Source organism: Siniperca chuatsi, linkage group LG12, assembly GCF_020085105.1.
Source record: "Siniperca chuatsi isolate FFG_IHB_CAS linkage group LG12, ASM2008510v1, whole genome shotgun sequence".
Classification (NCBI taxonomy): domain Eukaryota; kingdom Metazoa; phylum Chordata; class Actinopteri; order Centrarchiformes; family Sinipercidae; genus Siniperca; species Siniperca chuatsi.
Window position 1 is genome coordinate 8978245 of NC_058053.1, and position 14425 is coordinate 8992669.

Consider the following 14425-nt stretch of genomic DNA (forward strand, 5'->3'; position numbering starts at 1 on the left):
ACGGTTGGTGAAGTGGGTAGTGTTTGGTCACAAGAGTAAGACAAGAGTGTTTCTTGTGGTATCTTTTGAAGTGAAGTGACCTATCATTCTCATAAATACCTTCTTATGGTATTAATTTAGTTACAAACCAACACAATGCAATTCATTTCAATCTCTAACACAAAATGAAGTAATTTTGCTGTAAACAGAAATGAACCTGTAGGTTCGATGAGACTGTCAGCCAACTGGATACCTCCCGTTTCCCTCCTTAACTCCTTCAGTCTGAGTGAGATTTCATCAAAGCCTTGGTTCAGCACGTCTGCTATTGGGTGCAACAGCACTTTTCACTATGAACGCATAAAAATACTGTATAATCCAAACAAAATGAGTTGTTGCATCTTCCCACACTGCACAGTGGGGACAGAAGTCATGACTAACTTTGAGAAGTTAGCCAAGATACCAAACCCTCCCACACACACTGCACCAGCTCACAGATTCATATCCCTGTTAGAAAGTGAAGATCCGATCTAATAATATTTGGGGCAATGAATGGAAATGGAAAATGTAAGTGATTGCCATGTGTTTCTCTCTGCTGTGTTCATTTAAAATGAAAAATGCATTCATGTGTTTCAGGGCGATGCGTGTTTGATTTACATTCAGGAAACATACTTAGATGCACCTCTACATTTACATAAATTTCCTTTCAACCTGACTGGGAACAAACCAATTACTGCTGTGTAAGGTATGCACATATTTCTTTGCCAATTGAATGGTGATGCCAAAAAAACATGGCTCTTAAGGTCTCTGTGTGTGCGCGTGTCTACTTCCCACATTCTGCTTGGCATAACATGAGGAAGCAGACATATGACCTGCACCTGCACTCAAATGAAAACACTAAAGAAATGTCATGGTGGTGGGAATGGAGGGAATATTTGTACACTCATGTTTTTTTCATAAGAGGCTCACTTGGTTCAGTGTCTTTAATAACAACCATGTATTCAGCGCCTCATTGAAGGAGGAGCAGATTCCTGCATGGGACCGGGCAATCATGCTGTTCTTTTCCAGCACTTTCTCCTCCCTGTCTGCCTGCCGAGGGTGCTCTGCAGCATCCTTTTCAGCTTGTGAATCAACCTCCCTCCTCCTCCTCTATACAGAAGGAAAAAAACAAACAAAAAAAACAACCTCTCCCACTCACACCATTCTGCCCATTAATAATATAGCTCCAAAAACAACCTCAGGTTCGCAATGAATTATTCACAGCATATCCAAAAATTCACCCCGTTTCTTCTTTAAGGGTTAGGAATAATCACTGCAGTCAGCTCCAGAATGCATCCACAAAAGGGCTGCAATGGGCGGCAGAAGCTGCTATAAATACCCCCCCCCTCCCCAACCATCCACATCCCTTCCCACATTCTCCCTCCTCTCTCCTCGGTGAAAAGCACATCAGCTAGGACAGTTATTGCAGGGTCCCTCCGCTGGCTTGATGTGCACTTTTTTTTTTTATGCAAGGGAGGGACACCAGTTATGTCATCGTTCCTACACCGTTCCTGCCTGCTTGCTGATGCAACGGGGAGGCTGCTATTCATTGACTTCCCTTTGGACTGTTTATACCACATGTGTGCAGGCTTTGCAGCCCATACACCATGCTGATGACGGGGCGCATAAACTGTAGCTGTGCTGCACATAGCGGTGGGAGCTGGAGTGTACCCAACACTGCACACACACATGCCAGCTTCACCCGCCGTGCGCTCGGGTCCGTGGGGGCTAAGCTTTATGTAGATGGACAATGGAATAACCGCAATTCATCGACGTTAAGGCCCTAAAACAAACAGACATAAGGCTGATAAGAACCAGGAGGCTTTGAATGCTTCTTCCTGTTTTGTCAAAAATCGCCTCCATTCTCGGGAGAATCGCAAACCCGGAGCTGCCCGTGGTGCTGAACTTTAAACACAAACGGAAAACAGAGGGCCACCAAATCTAGCGCAGCAGCTGAACTCACTCCAGATTCAACTTTCACGATCCCTTTCCACTTCATTAACGTCTACCCCAGCGCCTGTAGACGTCATTTTGTCTACAAGCATCATATATGTGAATAAGGATGTGGGGGAAGCCAGAAATCCATGGTGTTACACGGTGTTACTGACTGTGGACTGTGGACCAGTTCTTTGTCTTAAAACAGAACAAACCTCTTTATCTACCCACCTTACACAGCTGAAAGTTTTCCGACACTAACGTCTCTTGGATGTCGATTTCCTTGGGAGTTGGCGCCGCGGTGGGAGTCCCGGCCGCGCTGCCGCACGATGGGGATCCGATAGTCCCTCCCGGAGAGGAGGTGGTCAAGCCGTCCAACACCTTTCGAAATTTCTTCATTTTCTATCGCGCTTTTATTTATTTTCAGCTTAGGGGTAGAGAGGAAGAAGACCACTCTGCTTTCTTTTGTTTTCCCAGAGTTTTCGGTCTCCTCTCAGATGCAACTCGTTCAGCTCTGAAGAAAGAAAACGTCGCTTCCTGCAGCAGTAGCAGGTTAAAAGACCCACTCTCAAGTTTCTCTCTCTCTTAGGTGCAATTTAAAAAGTCATTGAGGCACCTCATCTTGCTCTGGCTGTCGTCCACAAAAAAAAAAAAAAAAAAAAAAAAAAAAACCTGAATGCGTCTGAGCCACTCTGATATGAGAATTACAGCAAATGTTGCAGATGCAGGTCGCCTATCTCATATCAGCGCACGCAGCACCGACCGCTACTGAAACTACTCAACTTCATGTTCCTTCTGCGTCCTAAAGTAACATCCACTCCCGGGCTTGGAGACAAATCCCACACCTCAACATAATCAGACAAGAAGCGATGTTTAGACGTGTCAGACAGACTTGGACAGAAGAAGAACTTCGAGAAGGTCAATCCACCCCTGCCCCCCCACCCCCACCCCAAAAAAAGGCACTTTCACAGCACTGTAGTTGCCAGTAAGAGGTAGAGGATGAGGGGGGAACAGGCTGAAGACGCAGAGGCAATGCAGTTAAACGCGGTTGGACTCCACAGTCAGGCCGGAAAACGAGACAAGTCAACCATCTAGGAGAAGAAGTGGGGAAAATGAAGATGCTGTGCGTTGGCGGTGTGGACTGGAGGTTAATCTATGGATGGATGTGAGTCGGGTTTTTTTTTTTAATATCATCCAGCTTTGTTTCAACTCGCTTCCCCGCAGTCCAGAGACAGGAGACGGGAGCTGTCCGCGGTGCTGAAAAACCATAACCAGCCAGCCCCGCCCCCTCCACCACCACCTCCCTCCCTCCCTCTCCCTCCCTCTCTCTCTCTCTCTCTCTCTCTCCTCCCCGGCCTCTCTCACCAGCGATTGGGTGAAAGCGCTAAATCAAAGATGCACAATGATGAGGAAAAATAAGCTGGGAGACCGCAATCAAGGAATACTTTGGGCAAAGTTGAATAAAAATCCATTCATCGGTCATCCTCCCATACCTTTATGGAACTATGCATCAAACAAAACCTGGTAAGGAGAGGTCTGAGAGAAGCACTGGGCATATCTAAGATGTTGCATCCCCCATGGTTAAATGTGGTCTCCATATGTTTTTTTTTTGTTAACTGCCTCAATTTGCAGCTGTTAATTTCCTGCTAGTTCGCTTGAACATCTGCATCAACAGGATCTGTAGGTGAGATGATGTCCACGCATCCACATCAATAGCGACAAAAATCTGAACTATTCCTTCAAACAAAAAACAAAACAAAAAACAAGATGCAGATCCCACACGCAGATTCTGGCTTCTGTTCACTGCACTGTGATACTCTGTTTTGAACTTACAAGGCTTTGGAACTCAGGCCCTCTGACTTTAAGGCAGCTATTAGCCCCTCACACCACTGTGAGAGAAGAGACTGTAGACTGTTCCAAGGTTCAGTCTAAAAACCTCTTCAACTTTAGAACAGCTGTCCTAAAAGCACTCAGAAGGCCACACTTGCATGCTAAAACACTTGATTTTATCAGCATTTTACTACAATAACAATTTCATACTTTCATGTTTTGCTGTACAATTTGGTCTTATATGTATTTTTTTTCTCTCTTTTTAAAAAATCTATTTTCTCTCTTTTTGTATAACATCATATGACTGCTGTTTAAAGGAGCTACAATGCACTGTACGTACTTGCCTCCAGCCTCCACTGGGGTATGTAGCTTCATTTTGGGCTAAGGCCTTTAAGGTCCTCACAGGTTATATTGAACACAACTGCAGCTACATAACACTTGTGTTTGGAGAAAGTTGATGGAAATATGTGTTTGGAGTGAAATTAGTGAAATTCTAAATTCTTTGACTGTTTTGAATGCAAGTACTGACTGACCAGTGTGAGTAAATATTGACTGAATTTTCATTTTGGGTGAAATAGTCTTCGGTTCAGGTGGCGGTTTTGAAGAGAATCGTGATGAACAACTAAGAAACTGAACCTAATCTGCTTAAAAATGTCCTGCTATTGCTGGTTTCAGACATTTCCTACAATTTGAGTAGTTCTTCACAATATATGAACGGACTAAAACATGTTTTTTCATGTTTTGGTCCATTAACCCGCAAGAAAATATACTTTACATCACCACAAACCATTTTACAAAGCCTATTGTAAGTGTTTAGATTGCTCTCCTTGATGAGACTTGAAACTAGTGTGATAGGTACTCCATCAAAGTAATTAGTTACTTTAATTATTGTCAAATTATTGCCATTCAAATTATTGTTGACTGGCACTGCTGTTGCCAACAAGGACTGTTTCATCTGAGATAGTTAGCCACCAAAAAACATTAATGCACTATGAGTCGAACCTGGGAAATAAGGTTAATTTCTCACACTTTTGATTGCAACCCAATCAAGCCTCAGATTTCAGAGCATCCCTGAATCTACCAACATCAAGAACTACCAAAGCAGTGCCTGCAGGCAACTGCAATGCGGTTGAAAATGCTATAATTTTTTCAAATTTTCAAATAAATAAATAAATAACTCAAGCCAACTGTGCAGAACTCTACCATTAATGTGCTCACACTTGATGGTGGAAAAAATGTCAGAATCCAATATAAATATTAAAAATTTTTACATTAAAAAGAAATCATAAACCATAATTACCTAATTTGAGTGTTCAGGACCAGTGATATTGCATAAGCACTTACATCACCAGCCTCTGCCCCCCTGGCGATACTTGATGTTATGGAGTCAGAGCACAACACAAGGTCGGTCTGTCCTATTTTCCAATCTAAGATAAGGAGATACACTTTGTGGTTTCTGTCACTAATGCTGTCCAGAGTGCTGACAAGACTGCACGCTCTGCAGATGCCACAAGCTCTACCCAAGAGGCGTGCTGGCTTCAAGAGCCTTTCGAGAGTTGAGTCTCTGTGCTTGGGTTTTCCTCTCACCACTGGTTACGTTTTTCTACATTCCAAACCCTTCCAAAAAGTAAAACAAGATAAAAGATATGGACTATCAGTGCTTATAATAAGAAGCTTTTGATAGTATATGAAATGCATCAAAAAGATCCCCAACAAGATTTCCTTTGGAGTACCACTGGGAAACAACATGGGAGCCACACACGGCGACATGGCAAAGGAACGGCAACTGCAATGCATGGTGGGGACGGGGGGAGACTTTAAATTGGATTACTTTCACATTCACAAGCACGCTGAGTCAAAATCATGCAACTTTCCTGCACAATTCTCTGCAGAGGTTCTCTTTGCTCGGCGCTAAACTGTGGTCATTTCAGTGTGCTGATGGAAAGATCCCTGCTGGGCAGGTAGAAGCAAAGAATACATGTGAAAACAGACCAAATTAACTGTGTGATTATGGGTTTTTAAAAATGCGAGCCACTAGCGTGAGAATAGGCTTCAACACAAGATACTCCAAGCTTCAGTTCTCGGAACACCAAAAATGCTAAGTGACCTTGCAACTCTCCATGACTCTTCCATTATTATGCAAGGTCAAAAAGGTAGGGATGTTAAATAGAGCTGAAATAGAGCTTGAAAAAATATGTTCGCCATGTTTGTGTACTTTTCACAACACCTCAAGTGATGGGGCATACACACAAACGCAGAAAGTGAGCTTGATATTGTGTTCGCTGACAAGACAATGGTGTTCAGCACAAGCATGCACCCACAAAGAGCTTTGTTTTGGATACATGGTAATTAGGCTGCTAGCTAATTTATGGCCAGAGATAATTTGTGGCTTTCATTGAAGAAAACAAAAAAACATAACAGAAATAATAACAACAACAACAAACAGGAATATTTAGTATTTCGTAAAAGAGATGATGGGTATTACTGAAGGCCACTGACGTAGGCTAGTCATTGTGCAATTACTTCAATTGTAGTAGTTTAATTGTCACTTCTCAGTTCTGAAATGTCTCCTATGTTGTTCCTTGTTCTTTTCCTTTGCAACAAGATGTGTGGTGTGGCTGCAATCAAGAACAATCTTAGGATATTTTAAAGGCCATTATGATAATTATAACTCACTTCTGATTGAGGAAGAAGGGCAAGTTTGAACAATGGCTCCACATTTGACCTCTGTATCATGGGAATATGGGCTCTGTGTTCAGTCAGCTTCATCTCAGAGATGATTTGCAGGGGTTGATTAATTTTTAAGAACAGATGTAATTAAAAGTCCATCCAAACGATTTTAGCTCAGAAGGAATTTGTGCAAACACACACACACACACACACACACACACACACACACACACACACACACACACACACACACACACACACACACCAAGGCCACCAAGGCCACCAAGGCCATGTCTTTTCTATTGGATGGCAATGTCGATGTGTCAGTCAATACATTTTGGTCCAGACTAAAATATTTCAACAACTGTTGGATGGATTGCCATGACATTTTGTACAGACATTCATGGTGCCCAGAGGATGAATCCTAATGACTTTGGTGATCTCCTAACTTTTCCTCTAGCGCCACCATGAGGTTAACATTTGCGGTTTTGAGTAAAATGTCTTGCCAACTATTGGATGAATTGCCATGACATTTGGAGATATTCATGTCCCCCTCAGGATGGATGGTAACAACTTTGGTGTTAGATTAACTTTTCATCATCAGGTCAAAAATAAATAAAACTATAACCAATACTTTGGTTTTTAGTTAGATGACCAAATACCTGCAAAACGAATGACTTTACAATCAGTCTCACCTTACTTTGTGTTTAGTGCTACGTTAATTGTCCTCTACTGTTTTTTTTTTAAAGATGTTTGCAAAGTGCTTTGGCAGCTTATAGCCCAAAAATCCCCAGTTGGAGAGAGAAAGAGAGGGCTTGAAATGGGACACCTCTGTGTTCCATATGGGACAAGTGTGAGTGCAAAGGGAATAAATAGAATGTAGCATTAATACAATCTACTATTTAAAACATTTTTAATCATACTGAGACCACTGCTGGCTATGCCAATAATTCTACTTCGACAGGCCGCTGTTGTCCTGTTGTATTTACAAACATAACTTATACAAAAAAAACGTTAACAGCATCATAAAAGATGAATAATTTAGATTTAGCTGTTGTTGAGCATTCATCGCTGTGTTACAAGACATGCCAATCATTTTGGGAGTGATAGCAGGTTCCAGTCCTGCGGTTTGAATTTTTGATGTTGGGCAGGGCTGACCTTTGATTTACATTTGGATCACAGATTAGGGTTTTAAATTATTGATGTCTTGACCTGTATGCAGCATTTTAATGTCATCTGGGTGGTGATAAAGTCACAGTGATAGTGTTGGGTAGTATTTATTTATAAGCTCATAATATGTTTTGCATGCAAATTGTTAATCTACGGGTAAACAGGAACCATAAGCTTCAGTTAAAGAAGTACAACATTTCTCTCTGAAATGCACTCGAGTGGAAGTATAGAATAGTTTAAGAAGGAAATAATCATGTACTGTAACCGTACCTCAAAATTGCATTACTGAGTACACGTAATATCCACCATCATATCTGAACATATCACATCGGATATGACGACTCCCCAATCCCAAGATAAAGAAAACAAACCGTCCACTGGATGTCTAATACCTTACACATTACAATACCTTATCCACTTCTGGCGGGATGTTTTGAGATAGTTTCCTTATTGACTGAACCTCCCACATACTGTACCTGTATACTCATGTTTGTCGTAGGAAGTTATAACAGTTTATTCACCTGTCATCTCTCATGTGAAGATTGGCATTGACTCGCCTCACCCTCTCGGAGCTGTATGACCAGCGACGTATGTGCAGAGCATTTAAAACGTTTTTACTGTGGTCTCATTAAAAAAAATAAAAATAAAAATCACCGATGCTACAGTGAAAAACATAAAGTGAAGTTAAACAAATGCAGATAATGTCAGACATACATGACAGCTCAGATACATTATACTAGATGTACACCTGAGGGGATATGCCGTTGTCAGAACTGAAAGATTAGAATTATACTTCCCCTTTTACAGGACAGGCTCAGTGGATGGCAGCCAGGGCTGTGGCCACCACTGAGGTCATGTCCTCTGTAATTGTTCTGGGAATGTGGGGTTTCAGCAACATGTGGGGAGTATGCTCCACACTGTGGGTATTATATTGATCAATTAACTTTTGGATTAACAAAAAAAAAAAAGAAAGAATAAGAATTAAACAGCATTCAGACTTTCATGTACAATCGAACAGTTAACTGAATAAATAAAATCTTAAAGATCGGGTATCTGGTCAGAACTTTCTGAGGTGTGTCTTAGGGAAAGAAATTTACAATTTAAATGCAATACAAGAAAAGGAAGACAAGAAAAGAGAAAGGGAAAATAAAGACAGTGAGAGAAGGTTTCTGAGAATCAATTACTTAATTAAAGAGACACCAGCAAAACACAAGGTGACAAAGGAAGGAAAGGAAGAGAGTCGGGCCGTCTTCTATGTTCAGCACATCATTTTTGAGTCCTTTCATGGTCATTTTGTTGCAAACAAAATAGTGCAGTAAGATAAAATGTATAAATCAAAATTTCTTTAGATATTATTTACTTGTACTTTTGAATTCATTCATTCAATCATCAAATTTATTTCCTAAATTCAAATTCATTGATTGGAGAAGCTGTCAGTGGGAGCTGCTGCTGCATCGCACTGAAGGCTGCATGCAAATTTCAGTACACTGACTCCATTAGAGTCCATTAGATGTGGAAGCTTGTGTGATATAGAAGTTATGCTCAGGAAATGCATAATATCCAGCTTGTTGTTTGTGCTTGTAAATGAAATATGAGGGGTTTTCGTGAAAAGGGAAAGCATTTTGACAAGTTGGAAACTAGCACATGAAAACACACACAGCTTTAACTTTTATAATTACTTCCACATACCCCATGGACACTCCTCAGTGCCCCCCCAACTGAGCTGATTAACACTGACTCAGACCACTCACCAATCTGTTAAGTCACTTTGGCCCAATTAACACCTGCGGAGTGATTAGATAAAAGTGCACAAGAGCAGAGTTTAGAAGCAAAGTGAAGCTACAAAAAGTTGTTTTTTAATCAATTTCCAATTAAGAATTCATTCCTGTCTGTAGGACCACTGGTAATTGAGTCAAGGTGGAGGAAGTGAGGGCCTGAGAGGTGGGGCTGATCCTTCAGGGACTGTTCATTTCCATATAAATGAGCTGGTAAATGCACGCCTGATTTTTGGGATTCCTTATTGACCAAAAGACAAAGACGAGCAATGACCACTTTCCTCTTTTACTTTTTTAGATTTTCTTTCTCATTTCAAAGCTGATAAAACCGTGTTTCTCTTGTGTGCAGAGTGCAGATGTTTATTTTTTTCTTATAACAAGCAAGTGCAGAGCAGTTACTCACCACTCTCCAAGCAAACAAAAATCTTTAATGGAAGAGATAATGAGAGTCACAATGAGCCTATAAGGACCCAGAGACATTTCCTTGTGGTAACTATCCACTGAAATGAGTGTCAGTACTTGTAAAAGAAAGGCACTTTCTCATTTCCTCATCTCTGTGCCTACTTCAGGATATTTGCCGAACAAACAGCAAGTGTGATTTAAATATTCAATAATTGAATATTGTGTTGGGAAGTAAACTGCGTAAAACACAAATACAGATGCGACTTACTGGTGTTGCAGTGTGTTACTGGTATTTACTGGTATTGATCCATTCATTATTCACTGGATGGATCAATACAGCACATGTACAGCATGTTTACAAAGACAACAGACCACCAACAGATCTTTGAAAAACAAACATGTACATTTTATTATTTTGTCACTTGTTTTACATAAATTGGAAGTTAGTAAGGGAAACTGCATCATTTTGATAAGTCTGCTTGGTTGTCGTGGTAAAGCTCTCTTTCAACTGCCATGTGATGCCTTATTTTGTGTTAGAGTGCAGCCAGTCACACACTTTAAAATAGACTGCAGATCTCCAATGCCACCTGGCTGCAGCATTGAGACCCTCAATCAAATCTATTTTTGTACTCATGCAGTTGACACTGTGAACATAAAGCTATGCCAATGAAAATATGTTGTGTTAGCAATGGCAGATTTGGAGGTAAGAGGAAGTTGGTTTCTCAGTGTTGAAGTACTTGACCGTGTCAATAAAAGGTTGACAATCATGGTGTGTGTGTATAAAATGATCAAACAAAATTCATGAAAAACATATATAAAAAAAGCTCTGTTCTACCAAACTGAACTACAATGTGAGTCCTTCATATTCACATCTATCCACTATGGAAAATGTCTTTTGAAAAGCTACATTTTCTGTGGTGGAAAACACCATCTTATATTGGTTGGAAGGCCAGAATGCACAGAAAAAAGGTGTTTTAAAATGTATTTGCATTAGAGTGAACATGGTCTTAGAGAGATACTTAAGTGGAATAATTACAGAAATTGATTTAGAAGACATCACATCAAATTAGAGGACCATTATGGATAATTGTTCGCTTTCAGCTTCTAGTTTCGTGACAACAATCTAATAATGGATCACTTTTATTTGGTGAATGGTTCATTTTGTTTACGGATATACTTGATATACTGTATAATGGTTTGAAAGTGTTTTTTTGTGTGGTAAAATTCACATGTATAAATACAGACTTATAAAACAGTGTCAGAACTAATACCTCCCTACTCTTACCAAATGTAGAATTTTGGCATTAGGCAACAAAAGCCAGACAGCATGACAGCAAGGACAAAAAGAGGGACAAGATCCATCGATCTGTCCCTCTTCTGCTCCTTTTTGTCTGCTGAGGAACATCCCCACTGTGTTCATCTAATCCTGCAGGGTGGCACTGTCTGCAGAGTACAATGGGAAAAAGGATAATACTTTTCTGTGGTATTCTTTTCTTTTAGGCTTTTTAAACTACATCCATTGATGGCAAAGTTTCAGATTTATAGAAAGCAAGATGCCAGTATTATATATATTATTTATTTGGTCAGAGAAGTAGAATACAGCCATAATAATCTCCAAGTGGTCCATGCAATTTAATATCTTTATTATATATCAGTGGCACCCACACAACTAGGGGTCATTTTGTTGGTGATAAGCCCCACACGTAACACTGGATTTATAAATGATACAAAATCTTCCATAAATCTTCTTCCTTTACTTCTTCCTGTGATGGGAAGTGTTTTTTGGGAAGCTTTTCTTTCTTTAGTTATACAACACAACAATCCTGGTTTACTTACAGAAAGATATCTGTACATGTCTGGTTTTACAACTATTTATTGTAATATGGCATATTGTGGATTACAGATTGGATTTTTACATCTGTGACCTTGACTACAGCACCAGAAACTGACACAGTGCGGAGGCAATAGCCAGTTGTGACCTTGATCCAGTGTCACCATCACACCATATTACTTTGTCACCTCTCAGACATAGCTTACAGATCAGTTAGAGGATCATAAATCTAATGTTACGTGACACGGAGTCAAGTACATGACACATTTTTAGCGCAGAGCAAGGCAGGAAGCCATAAAGAACCAAGACACCTAAAGGCAGACTTTCAAAAGCTGTCAATCATGTGAAATAATAAATATAGTGTGTGGAAATGATCAACTATACAGTAAAAATAAACTCAGTAGTTTTCCCTTCATTTAAACAAGTCCAGACAACCCCTTCCTCATACAAGCTGCATTTGCATGCTGTTACTTTTGAGTACTGGCACTTTTTTATTCCAGTTTATGCATTTAATTTCTTCTACCTTAAGCTACAGCACAATTAAAAATATTACCTGGTGAGATGAAGGCAGGTGGAGCTGCGGCAGCAGATTGTGCCCTGCTGTCTCCAAATCAAAATATTAATCACCAACATCACTGGGCAGCAGAGGGAGCGGTGGCCACTTGAAGCACAGTTACCTGTATCATCTTGATGCCCACTTCAACTCCTCAGCCCTGTTCATGCAGAAGCCTATGTGTTTAAGTGCATATGGACATCTGACATGAAACCAGGACTTCTGGGTTCTGTTCCAGAAATACGAAAGCCTCATTCAAATTACAATGACATTCATAATTGTTAAAGGCTAATTATTCAAATTTTGGCCCTGGAACATAACCACTCAGCACTGTGTTGTGTGGTTTGTCACAATTTGTCTCGACAAGAATGGTACTATTTTTAAAAATGCAGTATCATTGTTTATTTAATATTTCTGTTTTTAGTGGAACACCATTTCCCATAAGTTAAATGTCACCTGCTCAACACAATGAGGTGAGTCCAGTAGCGAGTAGCGTGGCCACAGTTTGTTCACACATGTCTGAATTAAAAGGTGCCCAATGGTGTTTTTAGACAGCAGAGATTACAGCTATAATAGTGGAAAAATACAAGCAAACGAATGTAAATGTACACTACTGAGTACTAAGTACCTTTATGCTTTTGTACGAGTGTTTGTGTGTGTGTGTGTGCTGCCTGCCTGTTGACTGACGATGGCTGGGTGAATAGCTGTCTACGTTGTCAGCAGTAAGCTAACACTGTGTCCCAGGGGTTTGCAGGAGCAGCCATATGGCCGTGTGGTGGAACAAGTCTGTCTCCAGTCAGATCAGCCCTTCAGCACAGCCAGCGTTGGCCCAGCAGAGAGGGGCTGCTACATGGTTGATTCAGGGTTCAGTTATGGTTGGAGGATTTTTGTCAATTATGTAAGCTGGTGACAGAGAGTTACATCACATATCTCCAAAAAATGACATGTGTGATGATGGAGCACAGATAGTTGTGGTATGTGTGTAAGTTATGCCCATTCAGTCATTTTTGTCCATATAAATTACAGGTATATTCACACATATAATTGAAAAGTTCGACTTACAGATGAAAATACAGGATTTTTTGCATTTCAATACTGATCACAACTGAAAAAATAGCCCTGTTTCTTGCAAGTATTTGTAGACATAATGATGTTAAAAAATAAATTAAAAAAACAACAGAAAAATTTAATAGATATGATTTTGTTTTTCTTTAATGACATTACCTTCTTCACCCAGCGCTTGTGAGATGGTGGCATAACTTTCTTCCAACTAAGGAGTATCAGACGTCTAGCAAGTAAGGTAGAGAATGCTATAGCCTTAGTCTGGTAAGTTGTTATTGGTGTCTAACAACTAAATATACCTGTCCAAAATGGGGTCAGTTTGGGACATAACCAAAACATGTGACTGTGGCTAGCTGGGTCTCGACTACACCTGATGCAGGTTTGGTCTAAACCAGGGTAGAGTATGGCCAGTTTACTCGCAGATAGATGTAACCTATGTAGAACCTTAAACTGCAACAAACCATGTTCTGTCCACCTGGTTAATGTAAATCCAATAGTCACTCTTCTTTTAGCTCTGTTTTGGTCTCCACCAACTCCTGAGGGAAATATCTGGCTCTTTAGCTGCTAAATGCTCCAATATGTTCACCACCCAGTCACTAACTGTGTCTGTCTGCTGTTTGGTGCTTAGCAGCTAGCGTACTGTGGGTTTTTCGAGCTTTTTCACTGAACTCACTATAAAGCAGAGGGGAGCTGCAGACTCGAGTGATAATTCTCTGTAGGTTCATCACTACGAGTGACCCCTTTCACGCACATTGTTTTCACATTGTCATTGGATACATTGTTATTATGAAAAATATTCATTATAGCTGCTTTAAGGACCTGTCAGTGTTTTGGGGAACAAGAGCAGATTCCAAACTTTTTTTTTAAATTTTGGTGGAATCAAAATTTTTTGGAGAGGCTTTTAAACGGGCTACTCAGTGGTGGGTTTTTGTGTAGCTGCTTGTCTGTACATTTTCGAATAATGCTTGAGTTGTGTCTGTTTTGCCTTGTGATGTTCTATAGAGGGTCATTCTAGTAGGATAAAATGTCAGAGAGGAGGATGAAGTCAAATTGAAAAAGTATGAATATTGAGAGAAACTTACAAACATTTCACTTTGCCAATTATGTCTCATTAACAAGATGTGTACACCAAGTTGCATCATCATTTGTAAATGCCAAGTCTCTAAATTTAATCTAAAAACA

General features: G+C 40.2%; 1 protein-coding gene across 12 annotated transcripts in view; it reads right to left on the reverse strand.

Annotated features, from left to right (window-relative positions):
• stxbp5l (syntaxin binding protein 5L) overlaps nucleotides 1-4976 on the reverse strand; it is a 144652-nt gene extending 139676 nt beyond the window's left edge. For 2 of the 12 annotated variants that reach the window (XM_044216931.1, XM_044216930.1), the window contains exon 1: nucleotides 2182-4976. In XM_044216931.1, the coding sequence (XP_044072866.1) occupies nucleotides 2182-2349 (168 nt within the window). In that variant the 5' untranslated portion in view covers nucleotides 2350-4976. The remainder of the gene's footprint in view (nucleotides 1-2181) is intronic. The other 10 variants (XM_044216934.1, XM_044216933.1, XM_044216936.1 and 7 more) reach the window with 7 other exon arrangements.
• Between the last annotated feature and the right edge of the window lie 9449 nt (nucleotides 4977-14425).